Genomic DNA, 18,327 nt, shown 5'->3' with positions numbered 1-18,327 from the left:
CAAGCAGGCGGAAATAAAGAGTGGAGAGAAACAAATGTCAAAATCACTATCTGTTGGTTGTTGCTGAAGAGCATTCACCATGTCTATTGTAGCCACATTGTATGGTTACAACAACGAAGCATTGACTGCTTATATCAATGATAGCTGCCCTTCCCAATCTGTTTCTTCGCTCCCCCCCCTCTTTTTTCCTTTTCTTACTCTCTCGGTTGACTTGTCCCGGTTCTTCAAACCCGAGCCTCTTAATCGATTACTCTCGGTTAGGCATGAAATTAATTTCGCCAACATGTCAAAGAGAGAACATGTTTGACCTGCCTAACCCTTCCGACAATAGGCCTTATTTCTTACCAATTTGGGAACTGATCCGACAAAATTTTGCAAAGATTTCTGAATCAGGTAAATGTTTCTTAATTTTGCAGGATAAAAAAGAATTAACAACTATGAATGAATTAATCGAGAAATTGATTAATGAAAATCCGAAATAATCACAAAAATTAGGATATTACACAACCGGAAAAATGGTAACTGGAAAATGGAGGAGTAATCTGTTAGTCATTCGTATTTCATCAATACGTAGTTGTTCGGCTTTACAGAGTTACCGATGGTGACAAATATGCAAAGAAACTAAATTAATGCAGACCAAAATACGCTCTGAATACCATACGATAGACATGCCTGAAAATAAATGACTTGTCGATCTTACTTACTTGACAGCACTCTGTCTGCATCAGCCTTGCTAAAGCATGGAGCTTATCCATTTATGGTAATTTTTCTCCGTCTCTATCGCAGACGTCCTCATTTAGATTCCGTGGCTTGCATGAAAACATCATTTTCTCGTCTCGGTAGAAAGTTTATTGTTCGGGCATTTCCGTGTGTACCTGCCTTGTGCCAGCCAGTCCCATTAATAATTATTACATAGCTTTTTTACAAATTGGTTGTCACGGTCATTGTCTTGGCGTTGATGAGCAAAGTGGGCGGTAGACCGGCACACCAGACTTCTAGATCGGCCGCATACTCAATACAGTCGTCTTCACTTTCGTGAAGTCCAATGTCCGGTGCTGGTAACGTAGAAAAAATCAAAGCCGAGTTCTTCGAAGTGTCTCTCATCAGCTCATTGAGAATCAAAAACTGACATTTATTTGGCAGCTCATTAAATGACAATGACGTGGACGAAGTATCTGAATATGACTGAGGAGTGGATGATTTGCCGTTCTTCACAGTAATATTAACATTCTGTACGGCACCTGCATCACAGCTGCTGGACAAATGAACTTTCGGAGAGCATACAGGACTAATTCCGATGCCATCTATGCTTGCGGTAAAATTATTAGCCTCTCTGCCTCCTTTGACTCCATCAAATCCGTTGACCCCACTAGTTACGCCTGACGCGCCGATCACAAATGATCCATCGGAAATCCCCTCGGGACAGGGACGAGCCGTATTCACATGTGCAATATCCTTTTTGATCGTATTTTCCTGCACCTCTTTCTTTTTTTTCGGCTTCTGATCCTTAATAAATACAATAGAGGGCTCGTTACCCTGCGCATCTTCCAAAACATGCGACGATGGCATAGTTTCAGCGGTAAACATCATTGACGAACGTTCTTTCCGTAAAGAATGACTAGACTTCAATGTGTCAAATATAGGTCGACGCATACGGTATGCACTATTTCCGTTTTTGCGTACGGGAGTAACAATGCTGCCATTCATGGTGGAGCCACCAGTTGTGCTCTCTGCAGTTCCGTTTGAACCACCATTGCCAGTACTACCAGCATTGCCACCACTGCCCACCCCGATACTTCCACTAGCCCCACTCATTACAGTGTTGGACCCATTAATAGATGCAGTACTACCTGCACCAATTGTAAAATGGGGTACATGTTCAGAGGCTGTCTTAGGCAGTATGTAGGGACTTGGCAACGCTGAGATGGACGACGCGTAAGAGGTTACTGATTCGGTATCTGATGTGGAGCGGCTATAACTCCAATCATCTTCAGTGGACTCTTCTGTCATCCTATGAATATCCGCCGCTGGCAATTTGTTGGCCACCATCGAAAGTGACACTCCAAGGTTGTTCATCTTGGAGAATGAATACCTTCCTCTATGTTGTGATCGCTCAATGTTCCGAATTGCCCTTGAATTAACTGTTACTGAATTCTCCGTCGAGGAAGGAAATTCTATAGTGTTGTGAGGGGTATTGTCTTGCATCTCTCGAATTTGTTGCTCTTCGTCCCTGAATTGCTTCAATGTCTTCCACCACACATCAGAGTGCAGCGTCTCGTCTATGAGCTTCATCAGACTATTATCTGTAATATGCTCACCCCTAGCTATGTATCTGTAGCTGGAAAATTCGCCTGAGTCTAAACATTTCACTACGACCTCTGCTTCAATCCGAAGAATATCCAATAAAGACATTACACGCTCCCTTTCCTCCTTAACATCCTCTATATACTCCACAAATACAACAACCCGTAACCTATGCGTCTTGTGCCAGGCAGGTACTGTATGCAATATCGCACCCAATTGCAAAATGAGTGTGTAAGTATCAAAATTGGTTGTCATCATGTTTTTGTCGCCGGTTTTGTCCGTAACTTTCGAGGCCATTTGAATCGGATACAAATCAATGTACTTCTTGGAACTCTCGGACACTTTTGGCGCTTCCTCACTGGGTATTAAAAGACGTGGGAACCCCTTGGCCACAGCCACATTACTGTTCAGCAGAGACAAATCCTCCAAGGTTTGAACCCACTCCATCAATTTTACCTTCTGCTCCAACGCACAACTATCTGTGGGCAATTTGTCCATACCTATGTCCACCTGATTGGCATATTGATCAGTTCTATTTTCAAATTTCAGCCTGCTGGGTAGCTTCAGCTGCTCTTTCGAGTAATTCGAAAGATCATAAAATGCGAGAATAGTGATATTTGGTTTCATGCCACCCAATCCGCTACCCAAGAAAACATTTCTGACCCCCCAAGAAAATGTAGGTGCTATGGCAATCTGGACAAACGCTTTGATGTTAGCAAGATCACGAACTTTCTCCCAAGCTGCCCTTTGCTTGTTTAGTTCGCCAGCACGTTGTTGAAACTGACGAGTTACCAGAACGTGTCCCAAAACGTAGAGGCCACCCTTCTTAAGATGATTACAGAACCGTATAAGACGCCACGTGGTTCGTGGATTATCAGCAAGCAATAATATTTGTGGTCGCCAATACTTCACGTTATCCTGACGAAGCTTGAGCAAATACTTACGCACCTGATGATAAATCAACGATTGTGAAACGTCACCCCACTGTTTTGGAGGTGAAACGTAGTGGATGAGAACAATCAAGAAGGCCATAAACGTAATAACAAGACAAGCTGAGAGTCCGTCCACAATAAACATAGCCACAACGGAGGCTACAGTTCCGGAGAACGCTGTATAAACGTTGAAGTAACGGAAACTGGGTCTGAAATTTGGCGCAGAGCCAATTTTAAGTAGCCCACAAGCTACATTAATGGCTATGAAAGTCATAAGAAAAGCCATAGTAATCATTGTGGCAAGCTGGTTGACGTCTGCAAAGAGGCATAGCTGGCATAACAACCAGGAAAAAGCGATTGCATACCAGCCCTTAGAGGGATACTTGTTTGAGCCAAATACTTTGGACAATCCAGGGAAAATTTGATCACGGGAAATAGCTTGCAAAAGCTGTGCGGCACCAACAAGGCCAACAATTATTGAAAATAGAGTTCCTGCAGTTTCACCCATCACAACCAAAATAGGAGAAACACTCACAGTTTGAAGAACCTGTACCTCTCTGTAGAGTAGTTGACGTGGAATAGCGCAACCCATGGTACAAATTACAAGAAAGTAACAGACAACAGTCACAAGAATACCTTGAAGAGTTCCTGTAGGAATGGCTTTAGAAGGATTGGCAAGATCTTGACTCATTGAGGATCCTGCTAGGATACCAGCAGTAGCCGGGAAAAATATACCGAACAAGTCATTAAATGTTTCGACCGTGGCCAATCGAGAACCTGCAGCCCCTGCCGTATAATGAGGCCACAAGTTCTCGAAAAACGTTTCCCAGGATAAACCGGAATAACTAACTCCCAAGTCAGGTAAATCGAAGGGCTTCATAACAATCGAGGATACTGGAATGGATAAAGTGGCAGTGAGAAGCACTACACAAAACAAACCTCCGCAACGGGACACAAGTCCCGCACCAACCAATGCCACTAAAGTACAAAGAGCAAGCACCGCAGTAGCATAAAAAAGCTGCCAAATGCCTTGATCCGGGAGTATCTGTATAATAATGCCCTCCCGAACACCGAAGTTGTATAGTAAAGGTTCGACAATACCTGCTGCATTCATAGCAGAGTTCAATATCTGCCCTATAAATAAGATGATACCAATGGCTCCTCCAAACTCTACACCCAAACTTCGACTGATCATGTAGTAGGCACCCCCACCTTTCACAATACCGTTGGTAGCAATAGCACTGACACTTAGAGTCGTCAATATATTTATACCGTAACTGAGTACCAACAAAAAAAGAGTTCCAACGATGCCCATCTGACCCAAAATAAAGCCAAAACGAAGGAACATCAATATGGAAAGTACATTGAGAATTGTGGGCATAGTGACTCCTGCCAATGTGCTTAATTTAGGGTGAGGGGGCTTCTCTAGTTGGTAATTCACAACCCCTTGAGGAACATTTGAATTGTCCGGAATCTCTGTGGATTCCCTAGATGGCAATCCTGACGATTGAGCACGGTAAGGATTCCCATAACGACGCCTTGATCCAGTTGTACCCGAAATGACGGGGAGAGATGCCGTACCTAGAACGTTTGATGATGCTCCAGTAGATCCATAAGAATCTCTCACCTTCCTTATAAGAGGCGATTTTGAGGAAGGCATAAGATCTGGCAGATCAATCAAGTATCCTCAACGATTAATGCTGCTGAAGATTGCAAAGAAGGTAGAAAGGAAAAGCTCAACACTGAGAATTATCGTTATCTGTTGATAAGCGCGAATGGCCGGTCGATTGACCCGTCTGATTTTGATATCTAACTTCACTTTACTTTCTTACTCTCTTACTGTTCTATGTTTCTAAACCGTTTACTCTTTTTGTTAATCTCATAGTATGTATCGTGAACATTCGGGAGGACACACTGATCGAGGAAGTGGCAGGTATAATAGACATCGCTTTAATCGTTCTGACACAAGAAACAATAATAATTATTCCAGTCGTGACTACCATGAAGACCACCGCTACCACCATCAAGGGAAAGGCTATAAAGAAGAAAATATCAATAAAGGTGAACCATATGAAAATCCTAAAGAGCGATCCACATTGCGTTATCAACGGAGCAACGAGAGACCAGATAGTCCCTCATTAGATGTAAGTACAAATAGACGCTCTCATATGAATCCATCTAGAGCTGAGGAGACTAAGACTCCAGAAACTAACAATAATTTCGGAAATAGTATGATGGTAAAGACAGATAGTAACCAGTCTAATAATGACAAGGCACTTTCACGCAGACAAAAATTGGAAGCCTGGAAGACAAAGAAGAACGCTCAAAAACATTCAAAGACCTCAGCTTCTAAGATGACATTCAAAGCACATTCACTAACAAGAAGGGTCAAACTGGGTTCCAAAAAATTGAAGAGGAGCTTAATAGATGATATTACTGATGATGAGGATGAGCACAACGGTGAAGGCATTGGGAAGAAAGTTAAAAAGGTGAAGATCGCTTTGCCTAATGAGCATGACGAGCCAGATGATCTTGATTATATTCTTGCTCAACTGCAAAAAGTAACAAAGCAAAGTTCTGAAAATCGTGCTGAAATGCTTAACGAAAACGATGCCGTTGATTATAAAGATCAGAAGAGAGAAGATCAAAGCGCAGACGCTGCCAATAGTCTTCTCACCGAGCTTGCTGACCGTGACAAAAAGGAGATTCCGGACCATCCTGTTTCTACCCGGATTATAGAAAAGAATTTTTACAAAGAGTCATCGTTTATATCTGAACTTACCGAGGAAGAGGTATCCAGTCTTAGGCTCCGTGATGGAGTTATCGTTCGTGGAAATAGTGCATCCCGTCCTGTCCTTGCATGGTCACAACTTGGACTTCCATCAAGTATATCTAGCGTTTTAGACTCCTTCAAATTTGATTCACCTACTCCGATTCAATCGGAGGCATTACCGGACATCATGAAGGGTCTCGATTTCATTGGAATAGCCAAAACTGGGTCTGGAAAGACGTTGGCATATCTCATTCCAATGTTTCGCCAGCTGGTTGCCAATAGACTTACTGAAACTGGAAGGCATATCAACATAATATCTCAACCGATGGCATTAATTCTTACTCCAACTAGAGAGTTGGCCATACAGATATTCAGAATATGTAGACCCTTCTTCGTTTCTTTACATCTTCGTGGAGCATGTTGCTACGGAGGTCAGCCAATCAGTCAACAGATTGCTTTACTTAAGAAGCAGACGGATGTGTTGGTATGTACGCCCGGAAGACTTATTGATCTTCTCCGTGCCAACTCCGGGCGAATTCTCAGTCTCTCAGATGTTTCGTACTTGGTTTTAGATGAGGCTGATCGTATGTTTGATTTGGGTTTCGAACCCCAGGTGACCAAACTTGAATCTGCATTGCGACCAGATCGTCAAACTGTTCTTTTCTCAGCTACATTTCCTCCTAAAATTGAGCATCTTGCCCGTAAGGTGCTTCATAAGCCAGTGGAAGTTTCGGTTGGTACGAGAAACCTTCTTAGTAGTGAAATCAGTCAAAAGTTTGCTGTTATTGCATTGGAAGAGAAGTTCACAAGACTACTCCAGATTCTTGGAGAATTCAAGTCGAGTGATCCCAATGGTAAAGTGCTCATTTTCGCAGACACTCAAAAGAATTGTGATAGCCTTGTTAGATTACTTACTACACGCGGGTATCCCTCCCTTTGTCTTCACGGTGGACGAGAACAGGCAGATAGGGATAACATAGTGAAAACGTTTCGTGATGGATTGGTTGATACATTAGTGGCAACGTCAATAGCCTCTAGAGGTCTAGATATTGCAGGACTAAACTTAGTGATCAACTATGATTCTCCTACACATATGGAAGACTATGTTCACCGTGTAGGACGTACGGGAAGAGCTGGTAAAAAGGGAGCTAGTTATACATTCATTACACCTACAGAAGAGAAAAGCGCAAGCGATATTGTTAGATTGTTGGAGCTTTCTAGTATGGAGGTGCCTTCGGAACTGAAGAAAATGGCCACATCGTTTAGAGAAAAGGTAAGTAATGGAAAGGCACACTTTAGTGGAGGATTTGGAGGTAAAGGACTTGAAAAATTGGCAGAGGTTCGTGAGGAGAGAAAGAAGATACAAGAAGCAATCTATAAAGCAAACGATGATGACGGTAACGGCAGTGGTGCAGATGGCGATAAAGAGGAAAATAAGAGTAAAAATGATAGCCTCAAAATGAACTCAGCATCAGAGACTGCGCCTGAACTCAAAATTGAGTTCTTTGATTATCCTATGGATGAGTTTTCTGCGCCGTTTCACGCCACGGTTGGAATTAACGACTTACCACCAGAAGTTCGACGCGATGCTACAAGGGCATACAATCTTGCCAAGATCATCGAGCAAACCTCAGTGTCTATAACTGGTAAGGGTCAGTACTACGCGCCAGGTAAACATCCTGGAGAATCGGATGCTCCCAAGCTATATCTTCTCCTTGAAGGTTATAGTAAGCCGAAAATACAGGAGGCTGCCAAAATGATAAAGGATGTGCTAGTAGAACATCTTATGAGGGCCAAGGATAAGAAATAAATTAGGCCAGACTATGTAACGTTGCATTTCTATAGAACGGAGATTCGCGGAGTCTTCTCGAATCTAAGATTGGTGTAAGCAAGTTGTATAGTAACCATTAGTCACTTCTTTAAACAATGCTTGTGGGTCGCACTCCATTTTCCATGGAGGATCTTCATGCACTTGTTGACAAAGGGGATATTGCTCGGTTATTTAGATCACCGTCATGCTACAAGAAATATCAGAAATTCAAAGTGCTGCTCGAATCCAGCCACATTGACCTGACCACAAATATAGTAGTCACGCAGTTGAAATGGCTTCCGACCAGCATAGATCTTACTTCACCCTCATCAGAAATCTTACCGATGATCCATGCCTCAGATAACCGTCCTTTTTCCAATGTTGAAGATTTGACTATCGTGCCTAACATGTTCCCCTACTATCTGGAAGAGGGTTTAATACATCTTTGTGTATGGCTAAAATTTCCTTTTCCGCCAGATCCTCACAGCGAAATAGGTGATATTTCCGAAGAGAACAAGCAGTTAGTCGAAAAGTACGTGAATCAGACATTTGTGAAAGGTCTCGGATTGACCAAGGATCGTGTCCTCTGGTTCAAGAACTACGCTGCGCTACAGAGTATCAGAACCATTCCTCATATTCATGTCGTTATAGATCATCCAGATCCCATCAAAGTTGCCGCATTACTTGGTACCGGAGGAATACCAATAAAATATACCAAGCTCTAAATCAGAAGAAGTATGTAGATAAATTTAATAGATTATCCTAAAAGGATCAAATTTCGAATTTCAGAATAGTCGTGAATCATTAGACTTTTCACTTTATATGTTTTTTTCCTCTTAACTCATCTTCTTCTTATCTACCCATTTAAGCAATGGGGTTTGCTATCCCTGGGATTGTCCTCAACTATTCCGAGGTACGCCCTATGCGAAACTATCGTAAACGTCGAACGAAGACCAACAATGATAGTGGTGAATATATTCAGCCTGCATCCATATCTGCCCTGCCTTATAACTATCAATTGCAGGTGGTACCCAGGAGGAATTATGAATTTAATAGAGTATTCAGCAGCACTATGGACATTCGGAGTGCAAGGCAGGGGTCTGAAAGACGCAAGAGGAACAAGATAGATTCCCTTAATAGACAAGAAAGTCATCATAAGCATCGACTTCTCACCCTTTCATTGCTTCCTCTGGAAATTCTCTTAAAGATAATTGCCATGTCTGGAAATATCAACGGAATCAAGTTGGTTGATAGATTCTTCTTTGATTTGGTTGATCTACATTATAAACATCTATTAAGATTGTTTATTGATTATTATTACCTCTATAGAATGACATGTGTTGCTTGCATCGATTCTTCATTACAGTCTAATACTCTGACGGACACGGAACATGTGAAAAACTCTTTGGCGATGACTTTAGAAGAGATTGCAAAGAATACGAAGATATTGAAAAGAAAAAGAAGATATAGTGGTGAGTATACATTCAAGGACATAATAGTGGTTATGGATGTTGAAGCTTTCAACCAACCATATATTAGACATGATGTATTCCGTGAATTTCACGCGGATGCCATCTTACCAAAGAAAGAAATAGTTGCATTGAAGGAGGAAGTCTCCAAATCCTTAGCCAATTTGCGAGGCCAGTTACAGGAAGCCTATCAAAATAATTTTACTAGTTCACAGAGGATAGATAAGGATAAGCTGATCGCAAAATATATCAACGAGACTCGAATCGATCTGCCCTTTTATGATTCAAGTAGGCCCAAGAATGTGGACCGCATCATGACCGGTGGATATAACGAAAAACTGCAGATTCTCAGAGATGTATTGCATAGAGATCATGTATTCAATGGAAATCTCGAAAGTATGTTATGGTTTCTATTAGAGCTAAATACTTCGGCTTCCAAAGAAATATTGAAAACAGATTCTGCATTTGGGAAGATAACACTCAAGGAAGTCAAAGGGTTCTTGAAGCGACAGACTGGTAACAAACCGCCAGTATTTCAGGATAATGACCTCATTCTTTGCATCCTTTTTAACACAGATAAAAAGTGGTGTAGATACCTACTTCAGTTTGCTGCTAGCGCATCATTAGAAGAAGATGAATATTTTTGGTCCCGCATAATGGATACCAAGAGATTAGATTGTGTTAGAATGCTTGAGAAGTACGCAGGCCTAGGACCCGGCCCTCAGGTGATTAACGTTTTGGCGGGAAGCTCTCAATAGTTAATATAGATAGAAATAGATCAAGTTATGTAATATATTACATCTGATAACCGTAAGCCTGAGTTTGTTGCTGTTGTTGTTGTTGTTGTTGTTGTTGATTACTTTGAAGCTGTTGTTGTTGAAGTTGCTGCTGTTGGAGTGGCTGTTGTTGAGGGTTCTCTGGATTCTGTGGGTTTTCTAGATTCTGTGGGTTCTGAATGTTCTGTATGTTCTGGGGGTCTTGTGAGTTATGTGCTTGTGACTGTTGAGGTTGTTGCTGTCTCTGGAATACATCGAATGGAGATTTACCTCCCCTATTATACTCATCCATCCAAGGATGGTTCAAAGCCTGCCTAGCACTAAATCGCATGTCGGGTCTCATTTGGAGTAATCCTTGTAAAAGATTTAGAGCCACATTGTCAAGACTTGGAATCAGAATCCTTAAATCCTGAGGAATGAACACATCAAAATTTGACTTGTAATTAGGATAACTGGAAACTCCAGGCCACGTTCTTTCATTTGGAGTACCCATAATTCTAAAAATCTTCATCAATTGGTCTTCGTTCGACGATCCGGGAAAGAGAGGCTTGCCTGTAAACATCTCAGCCAATATACAACCAGCAGACCACATGTCGATGGAAGTGGAGTAGTTTCTTGAACCAAGAAGAACATCCGGTGATCGGTACCATAAAGTAACCACCTCATTGGAAAACGTGTTGACTGGAATACCAAAGGCTCTAGCAAGACCAAAATCACCAAGCTTCAACGCTCCCTTATGACTGATCAATAAGTTCTGAGGCTTCAAGTCTCTATGAAGAACTCTATTATCATGGCAAAATGCAATACCTTTCAATAGCTGAAACATAAAAGATTTAACTACCTGAGGGTCCAATGCACCATTCTTATAGCCATATGCATCCATGTATTTTTTTAAATCCTCATCCATATACTCAAACACTAATGTAAGCTTGTTCTCCGTGTGTATCACATCATACAATGTAACTATATTCTCATGTCTTAATTCCTTCATCAAAGAGATCTCTCTAATTGCTGTAGATGGTGTGCCCTCTTCAGAATCCAAGTTGATTTCTTTGAGAGCCACAAGGGTGCCCAATTGTCTGTTACGGCCCTTATATACTGTCGCATATGTACCTTCACCTAATTTTTCCAACTGTTGAAATTGAGAGGAAGATGTTGACGACATTTTAGAGTACAACGATCAATAGGAAAAATAAAAATGCTTGCAAGCTATTGCTAGATAATCCTATTCAAAGAAGAAAGAGAGAACTAAAGGAGTAGTCTTTTTCCCGAAACACATCTCAACTCACCTTGAAATAAAATTCAAAATTGGCAGCGAAATGCTCTCCTCGGTTTCCTAAATGGGATAATTGATGTGCGACATGAATTGTTGCTATGTCTTGCACATCTGAAGAAAATAAGAAGTCGAGTGACGCGTCTTCAAAGCAAGACGCGATTTGCCTCAGATCTGCTCCATTTGTAGTCTTAAGGTATGCTGATTGATATCACTTGCACTCCTCCACAGAAAGATGTGGTGGTGTCAGAATTTCAACCTAATACTCTCCTCAACGTGATCGCTGGCCCAGGATCTGGCAAGACTAGGACGCTTTGCTCGCGAATAGCATGGCTAATGAGTGAACAAGGTGGATCACTGCGGGAGAACGAGATTCTTGTTCTCAGTCTCACAAACCGAGCAGTTGATGACTTCAAGCATAAACTGCAGAATCTGATGGGGCAGGAAATGGCGGAGAGGGCACATGTCATGACATTCCACTCATTTGCTGCCTCAGTAATTAAGGAGCGATACGCAGATTGGCAACTTCTTGAAGATGAAGATCTTAAAAGATTGTGTGAGCTAGTTCCAAACACTGCCAGTAAGGGTCATTCAACTAATATGTCTACTATGAAGGAGGTTATAAGGAAGGCAAGATACATTACTGAGGATCAACTAGAACAGTATGAGACAAGCGAAATCAAATCTAAGTATGGATTCGATAAAGAGACGTTTCTAAAGATCCGCAGTCTTGTTGGCTCTCATAATATGTTTACTTATGAGGATATGCTCTTTGAATGTAATGATATTTTGAAATCTGGGCCGGTTCCAGAGTTTGTCAATGCTTATAAGGTGGTCATTGTGGACGAATTCCAGGATGTTTATCCTCTTTTGGCAGATATAATTTTGGAACTAAGTAGAAACAAGCATCTCACAATCTCTGGCGATCCAAATCAATCAATTTACGGATTTATGGGTGCTACGCCCGAAAAGAACTGGAAAAGAGTGGCTGCAAATTACAATAAAGAGTCCAAGAAGCTTATAACATTGAGTCAGGCATTTAGATCCACTCCGGAATTACTGCAATTATTCAGTAAGATTTTAGGTCAACGTCAAATGAATTTGGATGAATGCGTTAAGAACTCTGCCAATTTCCCTCCGGTCAGAATGTCGTTTGACTCTATGGATGACGAGCTGAAGTTCATTTTCAATGAAATTCAAAGACTTATTAAGTGTTCTGGAGGTAAGATCAAATACTCTGACATCGCTGTGTTATCTTACACCAATCAAGAAGTTGATACTGCCTATCGGTATTTCAATGAGAGGAAGAAAAACTCAAATGAAGCCGATTTGGGTATAAATCGACTCAACAGTACTCCAAGGTGGCTCAGAACGCAGCTTTCGATCTTAATTCAGTACATGAAAATCCTTATTGATCCAAGGCAGAATTTCTCTTTACTATCATCTCTGAACTTACTTGAACGAGTTGGTTTGGCCACTGTAAACACAATCTACATCAATGCATTGTCGAATAAGATGTATGTCTGGGACTACCTAAATGACGAGAAGCTGATGCAGGACGCGAAGTTACCTAAATCCATCTCGACGTTTGTCAATTTCCTCGATCATGTTCGCTCTACCTTGGATCCTAATAACGCGAATGCTATTATGCAGACGCTTCTCATAATGGGAGAGAAGTTTGGTTTGAAACAAAAACTTATAACTTCAAAGCTTACTGAGCAGCAACTGGAAGAGTATGAGAGTTGTCTTCGTTCAATACACAAATCATTAAGGCAGAATGCCTCTTTAAGGCCCGCAGATGAATCTCTTCTTCAGTTCTACCTCAGCAACTACAATAGTCATGTTCTTCTCGACCCGAAATCTAACTTTGCCAAGTTATACAACGAGAATGAGGTGAATTTCTCCACCATACACACTGCTAAGGGTCTAGAGTTCCCGATAGTGTTCATTTTATCTCCAAACAATTTCAATCTCTCTGATTATAGACGCAGGAGAGTGGTCTACGTTGGATTGACCAGAGCCAGTGCTCTACTCTATTTCAATAGGTTGCGTAATCAGTACGTCTACAGTATTGACGGTGCTCCTGAAACAACTTCAAAGCTAAACGAGAAGGCAAGTTCTAACCCCGATGCTGTTCATCGTATGAAAATGCTCGAGAAAACTGCACAGGCTTATGTCTCTGAATATAATCAGACGCCAAAGATCGCTGTGTGTGGAAACTCACCACCAAACTTATCCACAAATAAGGACCTGTCCAGGCTTCTCAGTGTTATGGGTAGAAGCTATAAACGTACCATGGATCTGAATCTAGGTGCAGATGCTCTCAAATTCGTTCCAATGGTGGTTCGAAAGCTCAGTCATCGCTAGTCTATTTTGCTCTAATTAATCATATTATTTACTTATTCATTCTTCTTCTTTCTTTTCTTCCCCACAGGTTGGTCTACTAGAAGAAACCTGACATCAAGTCCGAGAGTATCGTTATCAAGAAAGCCGACATTTACATCACTCACATTATCCTCGACCAATCGAGACAAGATTGGATATTTATCTACTAAGCCTTTCTTCAACACTAGTATCTCAACAGTTTGTTTGATTCCCAAGGCATTCTTTAGTTTGAGATTTGAACCTTTAGGAAGTTGGATTAACTTCACTTTGGCTATGCTGCTCATTATAGGGAAGTGCAGGTATAGTAGATTGCTTGTCATGTCAAGCTTGCAAACAAACACGTAGCTGACCGTATCTGGATTACTCAAGTTCAACTTCCCCTGTCTTCTCTGTTTGATTTGATTCTCTAACAGTTTCATTGTGCTGTTGAATCCGTAACTAATGTAGTCTGCTTCTTCTGGTACAACAGTTAGATCAAGTTTTTTCTCCTCTTTGGAAAGTTGGTTGTATTTACCTGTATCTGAAAGGACTCGATCCACTAGTAAATCAAGAATGCTCCGCATTATTTTCGGTTCTATATGAGGCCATTCGTTACGTCTAGTATATGGATTTGAAAGAATGGGCTTGAACACTTTTCGTTTCTTCTGGTTAAGACTCCTTAAAGATGAAGACGATTTGGCCTTTGATAAAGCCACCTTTTTCCTCGTCTTCTGCTTATTTGGAATCACCTTCTTTGGTTTTATAACTGTCTTTTTCGATCCGGTGGCCATTTTAATCAACAAATGTGTGTTCCGTGTGATGCTGGTTGAAGGAATAAGCTTGGAAGTTTTCTCCTTTTGTGTTATGTTGATTATTATTATTAGGATTATTTATCGCGATCTATTTAGCTAAAATCTAAAATGGAATGATGGTGGAGGTGTCCTAGGGGGGTGATAATCAGCTTGATTATAAGCAGGAGGCTCAAATGGTGGTGGTTCTGATAGCTGTTGAGACTGCTCTGTATATGAAACAGTAACAGATGATTGCTCCTTACCCTGATTCTTGTTGATATCTTGTGACGAAACAAATGTTCCGTCCTGCTTGTAGTATCCAGCATCCTGGATGGGATCAGGTGTTTCTGTATATAGTGGCAAGCTTGTAATTTGATTCGTGGATGAAGAGAATGGTCCTGATTCAGGTTCCCGGTAAGAATAGTTGTTCAATTCGATGGATGGAACACGATTTGAGAAAGCAGTTGTTGATTGTAGAGATCTCAACCGTCGTCTGACAGTAACCTTGTATATGTAGAATAGGGCAATTGCACAAAGTATCAAGACAAGTGCCACGATCATCAGCTTTCCTTCATAAGTATTGTCCATTGTTCTTGGTTCAACATGAACTTGTTACTAGTATTGAACCAGCTGCCTGGAAAACATTTCAGTTACCCACGCAATACGGTTATATACGAGTAGAAATGTACGGCTGTGGAGCGAACAGAACGTATAAAAAACTCGTTTGACCTATTTTTAATACAGATAAGATATGACATTAGGAAACATAGAAAATGTAACAATAAAGTAATCAAAAAGAGGAAGATGCAGCGTTGCGAACAAGAATATTATATTATATTAGTAGTAGTAACATTAGTTACCCTTTGAGTGAGTAGGTGGAGGGCCTGGAGGAGGCGCATAACCCGAAGGACTGTTTGCAGCATTTGATTGTGGCGAGCTACTTCCTTGTCTTGGCGAATAGTACGCAGAGTTGCTACCTGGTGTGCTCGTTGCTGGAGATGTTGTTTCTTGAGCCAAATAAGCCGGCTGTATACCAGAATCAGTAGGAGGTGACACAACTATGGGCGTAGCATTGGCATAAGTATGGTCACCTGAAGGAGTGGCTCCTGGAGGAGGAGGAAACTCTGTATCCTCCATTTTGGCAGGTACGAATTTGCCATTTTGGTCATAATATCCGACATCTTGTTGAGGATTGGCTTCTGCTGTATATGTGGGGAGTGGTGGTGGAGCTGTCTCATACTGTCTCTCTGATTGATAATACGAAGGAGGAGCCAAATATCTAGAAACAAACGGCCGCCTTCCAGCCCGTATACGACGCAGATTTACGAAGCAAGTCATCGTAAATATGATAACCACGACGGCAATCAAGAATGCAAGAAAGGCGTACCTAGCATTATTTCCAGAGTTTTGGTACCAGCCTTGACGTTTGATAAGTGTGAGAGCCATTTAATAATATGAGTATCTAAGAAAAACAACAGGACACACTTTTACTGATCACGAGAAGAAAAAAAGCTTGATACTTATGATAAGCAAGAAGGCTGTGGTGAACGAGATAAACCAAGTCATCAACTATTTCTCTGTGTCACTGATATTTTTTTTACGGGGGCGCAAATCAGAATCAGAATCATTACCGAGGGAGATATATTCAGTTAAAGCCGAGCTGCTACAGAATCTTTATAGTCTGTTTTTATGAGTGGTGGTGGAGTAGCAAAAGGCCTTGAATATTATCCGATAAGCAATGTCATCTCTTGGCGCGTCTCTTGGCGCGTCTCTTGGCCCGTCTCTTGGCCCGTCTTCGATCCTTATTCAAGCCTTTCTAGATTTTTTGAGGGATTTTCAAGGATTGCTTTTCCCCCCTTTTCACTAAACTCTCTCTTTTTATAATGAGAACAATTACTTTGTCTCAGAGTCTAATCAAGGAGGAGTAGGAAACACACCTTACAATGAATCTTGTATTCACCTTTACTAACCGTTTAGTAGTCAGTCTCGAGATTCCTTAAAACAGCGTATCTATAATTGTCTACAACTAGTAGAAAATGGATTCAAGCAAGGGGATCCAGTTACACTAGTTCTTAAAATCAATCTGGACTCACGTAAAAGGGGAACAGATGGAATATTCAAAAGCAGGTACCTAAAATCACGTGAAATGTCGGTCACGTTTCCTTCGTTTGACGATAAAGAGGCCCTACGGTTCGCCAGATACATCAAAGTTATGAGAATACTTGTTGATAACCTCTGTTCAAAAACAAGTATTACTACAAAAAGGCAAATATACTATTCAGATGTAGCTCTATTTCAGAACCAGAGAATTGTTGACGAATATGTTGGCAATATTGTCGGTTGTTTGGGTGTTAATATTGAATCTTTGGGAATAATGGCTTCACAGAAAGGATTGGTTTTCGGCAATCTACAATTCCAATACCAAGGCCACAAGAATATCAACATCAGCGAAATCGATGGAGCGACACTTATTCCATTGATCTCGTTAAACTCGAAAAGTCAAGATTTTAAGTTTTCCCAAGAAGCTCTCTTTGATGAGATCATCGTGGTGGAAAAGGATTCCATTTTCAGAAGTCTATGTCAGGCTTTACGAGGCCAAAGGAAGTTGATCGTCACTGCCAAGGGTTTCCCTGACAGACTAACGAAAGTGTTTGTATATTTTGTATGCAGTCATTTTAGCAAAGTACCGGTCTCATGCCTTGTTGATAGCGATGTCTACGGACTTCTGATTTACTACGAGTACAAATATTCACCTGCAGTGCAGTTATCAATAGGAACAGGCAAACGGCTCAAAAGGGAAACAATAGCAATAAGAATTGGCGAGCACGGGGAAACGGAGACTATCAGATATCAATCATCATGTGGTCGATTAAAATATGAAGGGGTTCGGTTATTTGATCGCCAGATTGCAAATTTGACAGTGAACAAGGTGTCCGTGTTGTTCCTTCCCATTAAGTTAAGAGATTTTAAGTGTATGATCAAGTTTCTAGGCCGGATCCAGGCCCGTTCGTATTCAATACCAGGCACCGATAAGGAATCAGCAAAACTAGTTAGAGAATTACAATTGGGGATGTTCTTTATGGTTAAGAAGGAAATGCAAGAACCAGAATAAAACTGCTAAACTGAATTTGTATCGGATAAATTATCGACGGCAACTTGCAACATTTTGCCGCTTCATCTAAACTCCTCTATGGCCCCTCCATGGCCCCTCCATGGCCTTCACGGCTCCCTCTTTATTTTCCCCCTCCCTCCCTCTTTTTTCCCCCCTCCCTCTCATTTGCCAGAACACCTGACCGAGTTTGCCGCCAACAAAAAACTTTAGAAATTCGGAGTGCGAAAGCTCGAGGAAAAAGAAATTAATTTGATAATGATCCTCGATCAACGGTTGGATCGGACATCACAAGTTTTACATTGATCCTAGATATGGTAAGAGAACCAAGACTTCGGATCTAACAGCCGGTATCCGTCTCGGCTTAGCTAAGGTACTCTCTAAATTAATAAATGCAGCCTAAGATTTCTTTTGTCGCCTCCTGCTTCTCCTCTAGTAGATGCCTTCCGTTCCTTCCGTCATGTCAAAAAGAGACCGAATCTAGATTGCCTATTTTTCTGCTTTCTCCTCCTCTTTCTCCTCTCAGTCTGTAAGTGGAGCCGGATTATTTTCCGAGTAGTTATAACCATTCTTTCTTTTTTTTCTCCTATTACGTTAATGAAACATCTCCGTTCCGTAAAGTTGTTACGTTTTTACCCATTTTTTCAAGGCTGAATATATAATGAATGTGTTTCTTTAAAAACGTTTATTTGAAATTAGATCTGCGATCTTGACTCACTTTTTTTT

At 41.2% G+C, this 18,327-nt stretch overlaps 10 protein-coding genes across 10 annotated transcripts; 5 read left to right on the top strand and 5 right to left on the bottom strand.

The window, feature by feature from the left end:
• Positions 1-921: 921 nt before the first annotated feature.
• Positions 922-4,896, bottom strand: FOA43_001005 (uncharacterized protein; the record flags this gene model as incomplete). The annotated part of the gene is made up of 1 exon (XM_038921329.1): positions 922-4,896. One exon carries the CDS (start codon positions 4,894-4,896, stop codon positions 922-924), a length of 3,975 nt encoding a protein of 1,324 aa, XP_038777257.1.
• Positions 4,897-5,404: 508 nt separating this feature from the next.
• Positions 5,405-7,819, top strand: FOA43_001004 (uncharacterized protein; the record flags this gene model as incomplete). Its single annotated transcript, XM_038921328.1, has 1 exon — positions 5,405-7,819. One exon carries the CDS (start codon positions 5,405-5,407, stop codon positions 7,817-7,819), a length of 2,415 nt encoding a protein of 804 aa, XP_038777256.1.
• A 116-nt stretch (positions 7,820-7,935) lies between these two features.
• On the top strand, positions 7,936-8,544 carry FOA43_001003 (uncharacterized protein; the record flags this gene model as incomplete). Its single annotated transcript, XM_038921327.1, has 1 exon — positions 7,936-8,544. One exon carries the CDS (start codon positions 7,936-7,938, stop codon positions 8,542-8,544), a length of 609 nt encoding a protein of 202 aa, XP_038777255.1.
• Positions 8,545-8,690: 146 nt separating this feature from the next.
• FOA43_001002 (uncharacterized protein) lies at positions 8,691-10,046 on the top strand (the record flags this gene model as incomplete). Its single annotated transcript, XM_038921326.1, has 1 exon — positions 8,691-10,046. One exon carries the CDS (start codon positions 8,691-8,693, stop codon positions 10,044-10,046), a length of 1,356 nt encoding a protein of 451 aa, XP_038777254.1.
• Positions 10,047-10,083: 37 nt separating this feature from the next.
• On the bottom strand, positions 10,084-11,229 carry PHO85 (negative regulator of the PHO system; the record flags this gene model as incomplete). Its single annotated transcript, XM_038921325.1, has 1 exon — positions 10,084-11,229. One exon carries the CDS (start codon positions 11,227-11,229, stop codon positions 10,084-10,086), a length of 1,146 nt encoding a protein of 381 aa, XP_038777253.1.
• Positions 11,230-11,535: 306 nt separating this feature from the next.
• On the top strand, positions 11,536-13,704 carry FOA43_001000 (uncharacterized protein; the record flags this gene model as incomplete). Its single annotated transcript, XM_038921324.1, has 1 exon — positions 11,536-13,704. One exon carries the CDS (start codon positions 11,536-11,538, stop codon positions 13,702-13,704), a length of 2,169 nt encoding a protein of 722 aa, XP_038777252.1.
• Positions 13,705-13,736: 32 nt separating this feature from the next.
• On the bottom strand, positions 13,737-14,492 carry FOA43_000999 (uncharacterized protein; the record flags this gene model as incomplete). The annotated part of the gene is made up of 1 exon (XM_038921323.1): positions 13,737-14,492. The coding sequence occupies one exon, from the start codon at positions 14,490-14,492 to the stop codon at positions 13,737-13,739; it is 756 nt and encodes a 251-aa protein (XP_038777251.1).
• Positions 14,493-14,609: 117 nt separating this feature from the next.
• Positions 14,610-15,080, bottom strand: FOA43_000998 (uncharacterized protein; the record flags this gene model as incomplete). Its single annotated transcript, XM_038921322.1, has 1 exon — positions 14,610-15,080. The coding sequence occupies one exon, from the start codon at positions 15,078-15,080 to the stop codon at positions 14,610-14,612; it is 471 nt and encodes a 156-aa protein (XP_038777250.1).
• Positions 15,081-15,344: 264 nt separating this feature from the next.
• Positions 15,345-15,938, bottom strand: FOA43_000997 (uncharacterized protein; the record flags this gene model as incomplete). Its single annotated transcript, XM_038921321.1, has 1 exon — positions 15,345-15,938. The coding sequence occupies one exon, from the start codon at positions 15,936-15,938 to the stop codon at positions 15,345-15,347; it is 594 nt and encodes a 197-aa protein (XP_038777249.1).
• A 700-nt stretch (positions 15,939-16,638) lies between these two features.
• FOA43_000996 (uncharacterized protein) lies at positions 16,639-17,604 on the top strand (the record flags this gene model as incomplete). The annotated part of the gene is made up of 1 exon (XM_038921320.1): positions 16,639-17,604. One exon carries the CDS (start codon positions 16,639-16,641, stop codon positions 17,602-17,604), a length of 966 nt encoding a protein of 321 aa, XP_038777248.1.
• Between the last annotated feature and the right edge of the window lie 723 nt (positions 17,605-18,327).

The sequence above is a fragment of the Brettanomyces nanus genome, chromosome 1 (genome assembly GCF_011074865.1).
Source record: "Brettanomyces nanus chromosome 1, complete sequence".
Taxonomy (NCBI): domain Eukaryota; kingdom Fungi; phylum Ascomycota; class Pichiomycetes; order Pichiales; family Pichiaceae; genus Brettanomyces; species Brettanomyces nanus.
This window is presented reverse-complemented; position numbering and strand designations above follow the sequence as displayed.